Consider the following 15,877-nt stretch of genomic DNA (forward strand, 5'->3'; position numbering starts at 1 on the left):
CTTAGTAATCCAACAATGTCAGACAATACTTTAACACTGCAAACATAATTTTGTTTCCAGTATTAAATATTTAACTTCTCTATAAAACACCCTTAAAACAATTTAAAACATTGTCTGAGAAGCAAAGTTGCATAGATTTATGCTTGCAACAATAAAAAAAATTGTCCAGGGATAAGATATATTCTATGAAAACAAGTTAATATATTTAACTTATATACAACGAGAACATTATGTTTCTCGGCTTATAAGATCTTGTTTAAAAGATATTTTACTCTAAAACAAGACAAAGTTTTTTAGCACCAGCATCTTACTTATGGGCACTTGAGGCATTAACAGTCTGTATTATCTCCAATGTTCATAGTTTCTCATACAGTTAAACTCGCGATATGCATATGGTAATTGTATGTAAAGGAGGTAACGCATGGTAAAATCAGGTGTTGTACTACATATATACTAAATATATGGTTGCCCACGGGGGTGGGGAATAAATCACATGCATGTACAAACAATCTTCGCTAGCTGGGATTTATAAAGTGAACTTTGTGCAGGTTCTGGCATACATGCAGTTTTATAAAATAAAACTTTTGTGCATATGCAAAGTCTGACTTTTGTGCATACGCACACTTTTAGGATGAAACATATGCAGTTTTATACATGATGTCCCAAGTCTTTTAGAAACACTTTAGCTAGTAGTAACATGAATGCTACACATACTGAAAAAAAAATACAACAACTAAAAAATCATTCTCTTAATGTCATCAGAATTGAACGACCCTTACAAAAAATCTAAACTAGCCACAAACTTGCCGCAAATTTGCCACTCATTATTGTCACATGCAAATGAGCTTATGATTCACCGCAAATGTTTGCCAGAAGTTTACAGCTCTTCACCGGTAGTGGTGAACCTCCAGCAAACCTTTGGAAACAATGGACAATTTGCCGCAAGTTTGCTGTAAAGCTCATTTGCATGTGAAAATTATCTATGGCAAATTTGTGGCAAGTTTGCATCAAATTTGCAGTGAACTCTCAACTTTTGTAAGGGGGTCGGGTGTTGTTTTTGCAAAACAAAAAAACCTGCGCCTACCCCAAGATTAAATCTTGCAGGTATGCTGCATTTACGCCATGTCGTAATTACCGTAATTACGACATGCTGCATTTACGCCATGTCGTAATTACCGTAATTACGAGATTCCGACTTGTAAAAAGCATTCACGTCCTCGTAGAACTCGTAATTTCAACTTGTTAACTCTGAATTTTCTGAGAGCTCCAACTTGTACCATCTGACTGCTGCAATGTCTTGCGGAAACACTCAAAATGGCGGCTTCAGCAGTAAATAGTTAAGTAGTTATCTCGTAATATTTCTGTGTATTAATTAGATTAATTGACTATTATTAATGTATTAATAATGCAAGATTAATCTGAAAATAAACGAAAGACATACAGAGTTGGATAACTATCTAATGTCTAATGTCCCACTAAATAAACTGTAAGTTTATTAATAATGCATTTGCATAATGACTGTTACTTGTTGTATTGTGGTTTGTCTATTGATTACTCAAATTTGGCTGTGTTTTTGTCACTAAATCTGATGGTATGTTCTTTATTGTGCTCGTCAGTATTCCTAGACTCACAGATGCAGATTTTGAAGTTGTCAACAACATCATCACACATGGATTCATTTTGCTGTTAATAGTGTTGCCATAGAAATACATAATTCCGAGTTCCCAGGGTGTGAACAGCTCCAAATAGTATTTCCGAGTTGCCAACTCGTAATTATGGTAATTACAACATGGCGTGAACGTAGCTTAATATTGTTTAACCAAAATCAGATTAAGCAAATAATATATGAGGTATATTTGATATGTGAGTCAATTTAATTGTTTACACTGTACATTTAACACATTCATTAAGATTGTGTGAGTCTTGTCTCAGACTTGGCCTTTTTTGGTCTCGGTCTTGATTTAGACTCAACCTACTCTGGACTCAGCCTGGACTCGGATGAGCTGGTCTTGACAACAACACTGATGTGAATAGAGACTAGCGGGGGCAAGGGGAGGGGGGAACCAAGTGTGAAGGCACTCTAAACTGCAAAGTTGACTAGATTTTATGCCAGACTAGAGCATTTTTAGTATTTTCAAAATATATTTGCTTGAAAGACCAAACCATATTTAAAGTTAACAGGTACTTAATTTGTGTGGCAGTAAATTTAATCCCAGCAAGGCATTACTTGGATATTTTGTGTTTAAAAAGACACAGAATTCTGATTAATACAGGCATATGCCTGCTGTTTTATTTAGGTTTCTAGAGACAGATATATTGACTTTATTAAGTTATGTTAATCGAGTTAAGCACGTACATTGTCAGAATAGGGCCCAATTCCAATAATATTCTGAATTTTTCATTTGAATATAAACTTGGTCGATGACAGCTTATTATGTTATGCAAGAAAAATGACACACACACACACACACACACACACACACAGATATAATTTTCCAGACAGGTAAGAGCTTGTAGAATGAATGATGGAAAGTATTTGTTAATGATCTCAGTGACAGATTTCTTGTCCTCTGATCTATGAGACTTACCAGATATGCGTCATGCAAGTTTAAATTTTCCAGTTCCATTCAAATACTTCCTTCATATTATGCACTGACATCCTGATAATGTTAGTTTGTATTATTGTTGGCAATCTTTCAGACTGTGCCGGTGTAGGTTCTTGCCAAATCCTTGTTTGAAAGTATTTTGATTAAAAACAACATACAAATGTCAACCAAATACTGAATTGTGCAATTTCTGTGCCACTAGCACTAACAAACTGAACAGAAAAATAATGATTCTATCATAATTTCTTATGTTGTTTCAAACCCGTGTGACTCCACTGGAATACAAAATGAGACATTTTGAAGAAATGCAATTGCAAAGACTTGGGACTAGAGCTTTCAAGCTTAAAAAATGATGCAAAAGCAAAATTATATGTTAAAGTATCAAGAAAGTAGTTCGTACAATATATATACAGTAGGATATATAAGTCCTCTTAAGTCAAATGATAGCTTTGTGTGAGGAACATTTACAGTTGTGCTCAAAAGTTTGCATACCCTGGCAGAAATTGTGAAATTTTGGCATTGATTTTGAAAATATGACTTTTATTTAAGGATAGTGATCATATGAAGCCATTTATCATCACATAGTTGTTTGGCTCCTTTTTAAATCATAATGATAACAGAAATCATCCAAATGGCCCTGATCAAAAGTTTACATACCCTTGAATGTTTGGCCTTGTTACAGACACACAAGGTGACACACACAGGTTTAAATGGAAATTAAAGTTTAATTTACCACACCTGTGGCTTTTTAAATTGCAATTAGTGTCTGTATATAAACAGTCAATGAGTTTGTTAGCTCTCACATGGATGCACTGAGCAGGCTAGATATTGAGCCATGGGGAGCAGAAAAGAACTGTCAAAAGACCTGCATAACAAGGTAATAGAACTTTATAAAAATGGAAAAGGATATAAAAAGATATCCAAAGCCTTGAAAATGCCAGTCAGTACTGTTCAATCACTTATTAAGAAGTGGAAAATTCGGGGATCTCTTGATTCCAAGCCAAGGTCAGGTAGACCAAGAAAGATTTCTGCCACAACTGCCAGAAGAATTGTTCGGGATACAAAGAAAAACCCCCAGGTAACCTCAGGAGAAATACAGGCTGCTCTGGGAAAAGACGGTGTGGTTGTTTCAAGGAGCACAATACGACGATACTTGAACAAATATGAGCTGCATGGTTGAGTTACCAGAAAGAAGTCTTTACTGCGCCAATGCCACAAAAAAGCCCAGTTACAATATGCCCGACAACACCTTGACATGCCTCACGGCTTCTGGCACACTGTAATTTGGAGTGACGAGACCAAAAATAGAGCTTTATGGTCACAACCATAAGCGCTACGTTTGGAGAGGGGTCAACAAGGCCTATAGTGAAAAGAATACCATCCCCACTGTGAAGCATGGTGGTGGCTCACTAATGCTTTGGGGGTGTGTGAGTTCTAAAGGCACGGGGAATCTTGTGAAAATTGATGGCAAGATGAATGCAGCATGTTATCAGAAAATACTGGCAGACAATTTGCATTCTACTGCACGAAAGCTGCGCATGGGACACTCTTGGACTTCCCAGCACGACAAAGACCCTAAGCACAAGGCCAAGTTGACCCTCCAGTTGTTACAGCCAAAAAAGGTGAAGGTTCTGGAGTGGCCATCACAGTCTCCTGACCTTAATATCATCGAGCCACTCTGGGGAGATCTCAAACGTGCGGTTCATGCAAGACGACCAAAGACTTTGCATGACCTGGAGGCATTTTGCCAAGACGAATGGGCAGCTACACCACCTGCAAGAATTTGGGGCCTCATAGACAACTATTACAAAAGACTACACGCTGTCAATGATGCTAAAGGGGGCAATATACAGTATTAAGAACTAAGGGTATGCAGACTTTTGAACAGGGGTCATTTCATTTTTTTCTTTGTTGCCATGTTTTGTTTTATGATTGTGCCATTCTGTTATAACCTACAGCTGAATATGAATCCCATAAGAAATAAAAGAAATGTGTTTTGCCTGCTCACTCATGTTTTCTTTAAACATGGTACAAATATTAACAATTCTCCAAGGTTATGCAAACTTTTCAAATTTAAATTTTTCTCATTTAGTTTATCAATGCTAATTTTTCCCTCTAGAGAACTACACCTGCGGTAGATCACTGAGTCAGTGGGTCTTCAAAAGACTTATTATATAGTGCAAGAATCAAATGGCCCACTTTTATGATACCTTTATGCATCCTACTATATACATTTTGCATCCTTTTTTAAGCTTGAATTTCCAGTACTTATTCTTTGTAATTGCATGAAAAAACAACCAGTACATTCTTCAAAATTTCTCCTTTTGTTAAAAATAGTAATTCAGGTTTGGAGGATACGTAATTGATGACATGATGGTGAGTTAAATATGTTTTATTTTTTTAATTTTTTTTATTTTTTTGTTATAGGCATCAGAGGTAGAGTTGGGCCGACTGGAAAGCTTGGGGAGCGTGGAGACAGAGGTTTCACTGGGAAACGTGGCCCCGAGGGTGATCCTGGAGATTCGGGGCCTCCTGGTCCTCTAGGACCTCTCGGACAGAAGGGAGACAAGGGTCAACGTGGCCCTCCGGGAGCACTGGGCGTCTGCAGGTGTGGAAGTTTGGTTCCCAAATCCGCCTTCTCTGTAGGCATCACCAGTAGCTACCCCACTGAGCAAGCACCAATCAAGTTCAACAAAGTCCTGTTTAATGAGGGCAGCCACTACAACCCCGAGACGGGTAAATTCATCTGTGCGTATCCAGGAATCTACTACTTCTCATATGACATCACTCTGGCCAACAAACACCTGGCCATCGGATTGGTCCAGAATGGACAATACCGGATCAAGACGTTTGATGCCAACACCGGCAACCATGATGTGGCATCTGGCTCGACAGTGATGTTTTTGAACCCAGAGGATGAAGTGTGGTTGGAGATCTTCTACAGGGACCAGAACGGGCTGTTCGCTGAACCCGGCTGGGCTGACAGTCTCTTCTCTGGGTTTTTACTTTATGCAGATACAAATTATCTGGATACACTGTCGGAGGACTACTAATAGTAGCAACAAAGACACTCCAATGCTAAATTAAAGTTTTCAAGAGAGGTTAAAGTTTTATTACCTTATGGCCAATGACCGATTTCATGTCTTAAAGGGGTCATATCTTAAGGGAATAAAATTTACTATGAACTCAAAACTCCCTTCACAGTTAAAAAAGCATATTTATCAAAACTAAGCTGCACAAATGGCTTATTCTGAAATCACTGAGAAATGCAAGTTACACCCACTACAAATCACTAATTACAAGTTACACCCCCTTAAAAAAAAAAAAAAAAAATAAACGTTGAAATGCTGACTTGACGTAAGAGTTGGCTGCCACATTCATACACTGTGTTTCTTGTGTTTATTGGGAATCCCACAGGAAGCCTACACCTATACCTAACCCCTAAACCTAAGCATAATCTTAACCCTACTCTTGTATCTAACTGTAACCACAAAGATTAATAAATGAAAAGTTTGCAAAATTATAAACAATCAAGCAACTTCAAAGTTCTAGTGAATAAAAGCATACGGCCATTTCGCTAAATGGCAGTAGTGAGGAAAAAGCACTGAAAATGAAAAGGAGAAGCTCAGAATTACTGAGTATTTTCTCAGTGATTTCTTGGTAAAATATCTAAACAACTTAAAAACAACAACAAAAAAATTACTTGTGAAGCAGAATTACATAAGATGGTAGTTCTTGTTTTCAGAGAAATCTAACAAAATTTAGTGAGGTTTCTTTTTAAGAAAAAAACAACACCAGTGGGGTAAGAAAAAAAAAAGTTTGTTTTCCTTTTGAATCAAGTTTTTTTTCTTACCCCACTGGCAAATAGTTTTTATTTTAATATTTAATATTTAATATTTCTAAATTTGGTTCAATTTCTCTGAACTAGACAAAATATCTTATATAATTTTTCTTCTCAAGTAAATTAATCTTGTTTTACCTCTTATGCTCTGCAGGATATTTGGGCTGCCGCCCGAAAAATTTTTAAGCTCCCTGTTCACACATAGAGTGGACTAATTTAATAAAAATGTCCTCATTTTACAGATAACCCCCTAAATTTTAAGAAATGATTGCAATAATTAATAAATAACATTGTAGATGTTTACAATTTTATGATAAACATTTTTTAAATCTCTAAAGTTTAAAAGTATGCCATTTCAGTTCTGTGTCCTCAATTTTCAAGCAAAATGTCTTATTTTATTCCACTGGATGGCAGCAAGTACTAGAAAAAGAATTTTCCCTCTATCACCTTCCATCACATTATACTGATCTGAAATGTAGGTGGTGCTCTAATGCATTTTAGCCCTCACCCATAGGCAACAAGTCTATTTTTGAAGTGCTGAGAGCTTTCACACTGTTTTGTTAAATATCTTGGCATCCGAGTTGTCTAGAAGCACAATCTAGGTGTCATTGAAAGGCAGAAAATCCCAGCTTTACAATGATGTGTAACATTTCATCTTCTCTAGATGAAAACCTATTTTGCTCGATTATTTTGCTGATTTGTTTCTCTTTTTCTACTGAACTTTTTTTTTTTTTTTTTTTTTTGACACAACATTGGATTATTCTCCCAAGCAAGCTAACAAACAAGTGAAAGAGTCATTTCTTTAACTAATTTTAAAGCTAACAACCCAAGGTAAGATTTGATATAAATTGTGAGGCTATTTTGGGCTTACAGATCAGTAGTCAGCAAATAAAAGAGACATTTGCATTTTATGCCTTACCGAAATAAAATGTCACTTTGTGATATTTTTTTTTTAAATAATTCAAACTGTGGTATTATGGCAACAAAATATGAGAATGAGAGCTTTCATTTGAAATATGACTTTTTTATTTAAGTTCCATGTGAAGGATTTTTATATTCATTTTAATAATTTGCGACACAAATGTTTTCAGGCCTTATTTTGTTATTTTATGTAACTAAATGCTAAAGTTAAGTTCTCTAAAAAGTTCAGATTCTAAGCTTTCAAATGATACCAAATATGCCTAACTTATGCATCCCTGGACTTCAGGGTATTAAGTGTTAATATGGCTTGTCATTTAGCGCCTCCCCACGGGCCCGACGGTGGGCCCACAGCGTTTAAGAGGTTTTAAGAATGTTTAAATATTTTTTATGTAAACAAGACAAAACTTCTCAAGAAAATTATTTGTTTGCAGTGTGTGTAGTTAGCAGGCTAATCGGCTAGCAGCGTGCTAAGATATGGGGTGAATTCCAAACATAAGTGATCATCTGTATATACTCACTCAACTCTTGATGTGGTCACTCTGAGGGGCATGGCATTACTATAAGAATGTCACCTTCTCTGACAGTCTTGTGAAAAGACACTTCATGAAAAAAATATTTAACTTTCGTTTGGAACAACCCTTTGAGTGGCGACTTCCCGCAGTGCCCTTCAAGTGCACAAAAATGGCATTTGGAAAACAACCATGCATTTATGCTAAGCTAGAAGGCTAACTGGTAAGCTTGTGAGCTAACTGGAGAAAATAGAAGAAGAAAAAATCAATAATAATAATGTAATATGTGTCATATTATTTAAAAGGTATTCTTTGTCATATTTACATAAGACAATATGAATCATACAGCGATTGCATAGAACCTTAAAATTTGTCTCAGGCAATAGAATTGTTTTGTGATCCAAGAGGGCATGTCGTGTAGTTGCGTTTCTTGTTGACTGGTATGACGCAGACAGATACAACTGGAATCCTTATATTTCTGACATCATATACCTGAAAAATTAACATGACAACCCACTTTAATACACTTTATAATAAGGTGGAAGCAGTATAGATAAGAGTTAACAAGAGTCTGTCAAATCATGTGCTGTTCTTAGCTGTGTGTGGCCCCTTTGTCATGCAACATGCTAAGTTTGTCTTGACAAACTTTCTCTTTCTAGTTAGGATTTATGTATATGTTAAATATGCTAAAACTACATCTAATATTAAAGAAGTGAAAAGAGTATATCTAAAGACCAATAATTGTCTATAACATGTCTTGCCATGTCTATGTTAGCTCATGTTAAACTATTTTTCCTTTAGACGTGTTCATGCACTGTTTCCAATCAACTAAATGCAAAGACTGGAGCAGAACCTCCCTTGGTTCTGTTTCATTGCGTTGAATGAGTCATTCCATTCACTGTGTGCGTCTTGTATTCAGTTTAATTCTGCATTGGAGAATTTATCTCATGTCGGAGCGAACAGCTCAACCATCTGGATACAAATCCTGCAGCTGGAAGGGAATTTGATATCTGTGTGAGTTTTACTATAAAATATTTTTTGTTTTGGATGTACTGGATGGTTTCAAGGAAAGAAACAAATGGTATTTGTTTCAAGGCTAATTTCAAAGTTTGAATTCAAGTAAACATGGTGACAGCGGATTGGACCAAAATGACCCATAATTTTGCACTTGTGTGTGTGTGTGTGTGTGTGTACAGATACTCCATGGCTGTGTTTTAAATTGAAGGCAGCTCATTTAGTCATTGACTTCACAGACAGCATTTTGTGTTAAGGCAGCTTCTAAGGATGCTGTTTCAGACAGCCTTCAAAGGCACCATAACGTCATGTCTAATGATCCAAAACAAATTTAAGTGAACTTTACACATACTGTAACCACGCAAATATTTAATGAGTACAATGCTTATTTCTTCTAGGTTGAAATAGAAAATGTATACAACTTATAAGACATTTATAAATAAATGTACTTCTTAAATATAAAAAAATACTGAAAACACCTTCTTTGAATCCTGGTTAATTCTCATTGCCTTGGTTGATTTATGAATGTATTCTTTATGAAAAGATGAAACTGTTGATCTAATAAAGGTCTTGATTTAGAAGTAGTAACTTCTAAGAAAAATATGTAAGGATACTGTTTACAAAAACACAGTCAATGAGATCAAAGAAATACAGAAGACAAAAAAATATTTAATCGTTACTCGTATTTGAATCCCAGCAGTTATTTGTTTGCGTTATGCTTTCTTAATTCAAATGTTTTAATTTAACTTTAATTTGAATATAAAATTTAGTCTTAATTAAAATTATTTTTATGATAAACTTGCATTTAAACCTCTTAAATCCACTTCCATTGTGTCTCACTGTAATCTTGATTTTGTTTTTTGTTAAAGAAAAGGCGAGACGAGTTGAAATATTATTATTATGTTTTTTTTCTCTCCCCCTTTTCTCCCCAATTTGGCATGCCCAAGTCCCAATGTGCTCCAAGTCCTTGTGGTGGTGTAGTGACTTGCCTCAGTCCGGGTGGTGGAGGATGAATCTCAGTTGCCTCCGCGTCTGAGACCATCAATCCGCGCATCTTATCACGTGGCTTGTTGAGCACGTTACCGCGGAGACCTAGCATGTGTGGAGGCTACATGCTATTCTCTGCAGCACCCATGCACAACTCACCACGCGCCCCGCCGAGAGTGAGAACCACATTATAGTGACCACGAGGAGGTTACCCCATGTGACTCTACCCACCCTAGCAACCGGGCCAATTGGTTGCTTAGGAAGCCTGACTGGAGTCAATCAGCACACCCTGGATTTGAACTTGCAACTCCAGGTGTGGTAGGCAGCGTCTTTACTTGCTGAGCTACCCAGGCCCCCTGAAATATTATTTATTTATTTGGTAATCAATACTATGCCACAAATGCTGTCAATTGAGCTTAACTTGTATTGAACCCTCGAGTATTCTTTTAACATCACTAGGAAATTATTTAATAAAAAAATACACCTGTAAAAACTGCATAATTCAGATTTTGATCATTGTAAATCTAAATATTAGTCTAAATAATCTCGATAAACAAAAAACAATCTATTCTACAGATTTGTTTTATTGCACATTTATAGTTAGAGAGAATCAAGATCTTATCATATACAATAAACAGCTTATTATTATTTGTTTTCTTTCAAATTAATTGTACAATTATTAGGCAATTATTATTATCTTTGCGAAGACACTCCTTGGAAGTATAAAATGATTACAAAATGTAAAATTCAAGAAATCATTGTATAAACATTTTATACGCATTTTATAAACAGTTACTTTTTTGGTAGAATTGCCACATCATTGCATTGAACCGACTTTAGTTCAGTTTTATTTTGAGACGGAGAAAGAAAACAAAAACGCACGTCCAAACGTTTACGTCTCAGGATTTTGGATTAAAGCGTTGCTCCGTGACGTCTCTAGATTTGCGTGATTGACGGGCTAGTAGGCCAATGAAATGACGCAGCGAAACAGAGTGGGACGGACAGGAAGCGTTTGTTCAGCTGCAGATTATTTACCTCCGTTACCAGGCAGCGCGAGAGACAGCATGGCGGTAAGAAGTAAATAAATGAAGACAGTCATCTAAAGATTCAAAGTCTTCTCCTTCAGTCGATCAAAATGTTCACATTGTTAAAGTCTGGAGATATGTTTGCATACTCATTGGTCTATCTCTTTTACACAGAGTAATGTTTATTTCCCGTATGTAGAGATTACATGTCTATAATATTTTGATTGTATTATATTGATTTTGCGAATATTAAAAGAGCCATGTGGTTATATTCAGTAGGCGACTGTGTGTTTACAGTGACTGATACAATGTTACATATCTCCAGTAAAGAGCTTTTCTCATGTTTCACTGTTTTATTACAGTTAGGTGATCATGAAACTCTCCTGAAATCCTGATCTGATGTGAAGTGAACACATTTCTGGTCTGAATAATCGAAATATAGGACCACCAAAATGTCATCACCAAGGTAACCTCGTTTTTTTGTTTTTTTGATTTTCTCCCCTTTTCTCCCAATTTGGAATGCCCAGTTCCCACTACTTAGTAGGTCCTTGTGGTGGCGTGGTTACTCACCTCAATCCAGGTGGCGGAGGACAAGTCTCAGTTGCCTCCGCTTCTGAGACAGTCAATCCACGCATCTTATCACGTGGCTCGCTGTGCATGACACTGCGGAGACACACAGCATGTGGAGGCTCATGCTACTCTCCGCGATCCACGCACAATTTACCACGCGCCCCACTGAGAGCGAGAACCACTAATCACGACCACGAGGAGGTTACCCCATGTGACTCTACCCTCCCTAGAAACCGGGCCAATTTGGTTACTTAAGAGATCTGTCTGGAGTCACTCAGCACACCCTGGATTTGAACTTGCTACTCCAGGTGTGGTAGTCTGCGTCAATACTTGCTGAGCTATCCAGGCCCCAACCTCACCATTTTTACAACTGTGAAGAAAAAAAGAAGAAAAGAAATGGTAAAATGTGATTGATTTATGTTTGTATTTGTATGAAAGAGTATTTCTGTCCTGTTTTCTTTAGTGATGTTCGGGAAAAGATAAAGAAGAAGAGAAGAGCTCTGCAGCAGTCTTTAGGAAGAGTCAGAGATGATAAACAGGTGTTTACTCTCTCTACCAATGACTGTCTTCCAGAAATAACTCAGTATAGTATAGTGCAGTACAGTACTGAATAGCAAAGTGCTGTATGTTTTACAGTGCATTATAATATTATATAGTATACTGCCAATGTCTGCCACTCTAAAAGATTAAGTAAAAATTAAGCTAGTAAAAATATATTGCTTTTTTTAAGGCTTATCACAAGGTGAAAAAACACATATGTGGATTCCTATTTACCATAGTTAATATATAAAGTTACAAAAATTTTGTCTGAGATTAGTATTTTTTCTACAAGACAAACTGTTGTGGTTTTGAACCACAATATGCACCTCGACTAAACAAACACACACACGGGGTCAAGCTGTCAATATAAAGGTTGTGCTGATGTGCTGTAGGCTTTGGTTCCATCAGACTGGGACCTGTCTAAGGATAATGAGCACACTGCGGTGGAGGTTGGTTCAATTCTCACCCTTTCAGCTTCTCCTATTACTAACCCACATGCTAAACCTATTCCTGCTGCATTAGTCTTCCCTAGAATGTTGCTTCTGTCCTTGATTTTCTATAATATTCTTATTCTCTGTTAAAGGAATAGAAATAAAATGAAAATTCTGTCAGTGGAACCCTGTTTTATTTCCTGTCTTCTGTGAAACACAAAATTTTCATTTTTTATTTGAACTATTCCTTTAATGCGTCTGTTCTGAGCTTTAGAACCCTCTATATCTAGAATATGTATATGCTTCTTTACTAATTGGTTTATGTATAATAAGTATTCTTCAGAATATATTTTCTTTTTAATAGCTGCTATTCTTTTTCATTCTTTTTGTATTTAAGCATGTAATAACAGCAGCTTCTAACCTGTGAGGGAAGTATTATAAGTTGTCATTTTATATAACTGGGCCCTTTCAGTTTGGATGTTTAATCACTTTTTATATTAGGCAGCCTTAACTACTATGTACTAACATTAAATACATACAAGACTATGTATTTACTGTGTAACTACATGTTGTTCTGCAAAATACCCACATTTGCTGCTACTGAGGTTGAGGTACGGATAGGTTTAGGAGTAAGGGTAGGGTTAGGGTTAGGATGAGGGGTTAGAGTTAGGTTTTGGGGTAAGAGTTGGGTTAGGGTTAAAGTTAACTGTAACTACAGATGTAATTAAATTCAGGTACTTTAAATGTGTTTACAATGCAACAACATATATGTACTTAATAAGTACATTGTCTCAAATGGTTAAGTACATAGTAGTTAAGGCCACCTAATATAAACTGAGTCTAGATGTTTATTTAATAACAGCTTATACCAGCTGCAAACTATAAATGCCTTTTTCGATATAACTTTTCCCACAATTCTGCAAACCTATATGCACCGGGTGGCACATCTTCACTCTCCAAGTGGACAAATGATAAAAAAAGTCACAGTGGAACTGACAACAGATAGGACAGTAGGCCTATGCTGTCCATTATCATACTATTGCTTAATATGTTATATTAGGAGCTGGCAGATGGAGAGGAGGACCCAGGTGAGACACTCAGGCGTTCAGTGAAGGCAGAGAGAATGAAAAGAAAAAAGAAGGTGAGGACTGTGGTAACTTTATATTGAGTCACATTCCTTAACACTAGAAGATGTACAATAATTCAGATATTAAAGATTACTCATTTAGTACTATTACTACTGTGTTGGCTGGGTATGTTAAGAGTAACAGAATTAACTGTCTACCAACATTATCTGTCTTTATATTAGTGCTTTGCCAAGACTGGCATTTTGACTGAATTGTGAATTGTATTAATGTGCATATTTGCATTACCGCGAGTGCTCTTCAAAGAGCATGGAAAGATCGCTACATCTTTAAAATTTTAGTATTGATTTTGACATCACTAATTTATAAAAATATATTAAATAAGTTACTACACCTGTGAATACAGTTGTTTCCTGTCTGAAGCCTGTAGAGAAATTGTCCCTGTCCTATTTACTTCAAAATAAAAAGACACTTGGAAATTATATTTTGCATAAAGACAATGAAGCCTATTTTTAGAGCTATTGAGATTTTTACATTGTGATTCATAATGCATGTTTACACACATTTTACCCCCAATTCTCATTACCACAATGCAAAAAAAGATGTTCATTATTACATTTTCATTATCACAATGTGTTTTCACATTTAAAATGTAAAAATGTATAAGTAATGTAAAGTTTTTTGCAGATAGAGTTAAATTAGACACATATTTACAGGTATACATTTTTGGTACAATGCCAAAAAAATCAGTGGACATGCTGTAATTAAAAGTTTGGCAAAATCTTCTGCTGTTTTCCAGTGGACTCTTTTAATAATAGGATCGATTGTGCAGATTCAATTCATATCAAGCTTTATTGGCAAGAGAAACTTGTGTACATTGCCAATGCATTCTTTTTTGGGGGGGGGGGGGGCGGGGGTTTGAGACTGTCAATCTGCGCATCTTATCACATGGCTTGTTGAGCGTGTTACCGCGGAGATATAGCAAGTGTGGAGGCTTCACGCTATTCTCCGCAGCGTCCACACACAACTTACCACACGCCCCACCGAGAGCGAAAACCACACATTATAGCGACCACGAGGAGGTTAACCCAACGTGACTCTACCAATCCTAGCAACCGGGCCAATTCGGTTGCTTAGGAAGCCTGACTGGAGTCACTCAGCACACCCTGGATTCGAACTTAAGACTCCAGGTGTGCTAGACAGCGTCTTTACTCAATGAGCTACCCAGGCCCCCGCCAATGTATTCTTAGACACTTTACATACAGATATAAAACTGAATGCTTACATTTTAAATTTGCTGAGGTTTAAAATCTCAAAACGATAATTTTCTCTTTTTCTCTCTCTCGCGTGGTTTCGCTTTTGACACTGTTTCAGATGTCAGTGAGTGAGCATTTTCGGGCGATGCGAAGATATACGGCAGCTTGCCAGTATCTCTCCCACACCTGGCTCTATTCTCTGTACAGTACATACGTCACGTGTAATAAATAAGTGTGCATTGCTCCACACAATTAGTTTCTGTGCTAGGATGTGCAGTCGAGTCAAGTGTGTACCTCCTGGAAATGTATTTATTATAGTATATTTATATAATTTCAGCCACAGGAAGTGAGGAAAACATTAGTGAAGTTTTAGGAAGTGAAGGAAATGGATACTGCATTAATTGCGTAATTTCTTTTTACGCATTAAATAGTCAGCTATTATTTGCAGAATTTAACATGTTAAATTCCCCAGCCCTTGTATTTACACATTATAGTAATGCTCTTTTGGAACTGCCGTTCATTTTTGCTGATTTTCATTAAAAAAAATAATTGTACAACAGCATCTTTTGTACTGTAATGCAAAAAAAAAAAAAGACTTACGGTAATGAGAATTGGGTGGTAAAATGTGCTAAGTGTCCTGAAAATAATGTCACAATGAAATTAATCTTAATGTAGCTTTTGTTGTCTTTATGCAAAATATGATTTCATATGTTTTTTGTGAGAACCAACCAATGGTGTTGTTCAGTGCCATTTATCAGTAGAATCTATAACCGATTAAATCAAAACTATTGGCTATTCTCAGCTGATCACTTACTCTGCGTTAACAAAAGTGTAGACACTATACAACAGTTTTATTCAATTTCACTTGGGCTTGTTTTAGTTGAAAAGTGAAATGTGTGTTGTATTATCTGTGATCTTTGTTGTAGTTTCTCAAGGAGAGGGTGGTGGAGTCTCTTCCAGATGAAGAGGAAGTGGTGGAGGAGGTGACAGCAATGCAGGAGATGAGAACACATGAGGATAAAGGAGAGAATGTACAGCGTGTAGAAAGCCCATCAGTGCGGTCTCCAAGAGGTGAGAGAATGCTACACTTTA

At 36.5% G+C, this 15,877-nt stretch overlaps 2 protein-coding genes across 2 annotated transcripts in view; both read left to right on the top strand.

The window, feature by feature from the left end:
- LOC127420479 (complement C1q tumor necrosis factor-related protein 7-like) overlaps window positions 1-9,380 on the top strand; it is a 30,122-nt gene extending 20,742 nt beyond the window's left edge. The window contains exon 3 of the mRNA XM_051662806.1: window positions 5,034-9,380. Within this exon, the coding sequence (XP_051518766.1) occupies window positions 5,034-5,659 (626 nt within the window). The 3' untranslated portion in view covers window positions 5,660-9,380. The remainder of the gene's footprint in view (window positions 1-5,033) is intronic.
- Window positions 9,381-10,919: 1,539 nt separating this feature from the next.
- Window positions 10,920-15,877, top strand: part of LOC127420258 (coiled-coil and C2 domain-containing protein 2A-like) — a 78,675-nt gene continuing 73,717 nt past the window's right edge. The window contains exons 1-6 of the mRNA XM_051662339.1: window positions 10,920-10,948; window positions 11,266-11,369; window positions 11,937-12,012; window positions 12,406-12,462; window positions 13,505-13,585; window positions 15,712-15,856. Coding sequence (XP_051518299.1) covers window positions 11,356-11,369; window positions 11,937-12,012; window positions 12,406-12,462; window positions 13,505-13,585; window positions 15,712-15,856 — 373 coding nt within the window. The 5' untranslated portion in view covers window positions 10,920-10,948; window positions 11,266-11,355. The remainder of the gene's footprint in view (window positions 10,949-11,265; window positions 11,370-11,936; window positions 12,013-12,405; window positions 12,463-13,504; window positions 13,586-15,711; window positions 15,857-15,877) is intronic.

The sequence above is a fragment of the Myxocyprinus asiaticus genome, chromosome 29 (assembly GCF_019703515.2).
Source record: "Myxocyprinus asiaticus isolate MX2 ecotype Aquarium Trade chromosome 29, UBuf_Myxa_2, whole genome shotgun sequence".
NCBI lineage: Eukaryota > Metazoa > Chordata > Actinopteri > Cypriniformes > Catostomidae > Myxocyprinus > Myxocyprinus asiaticus.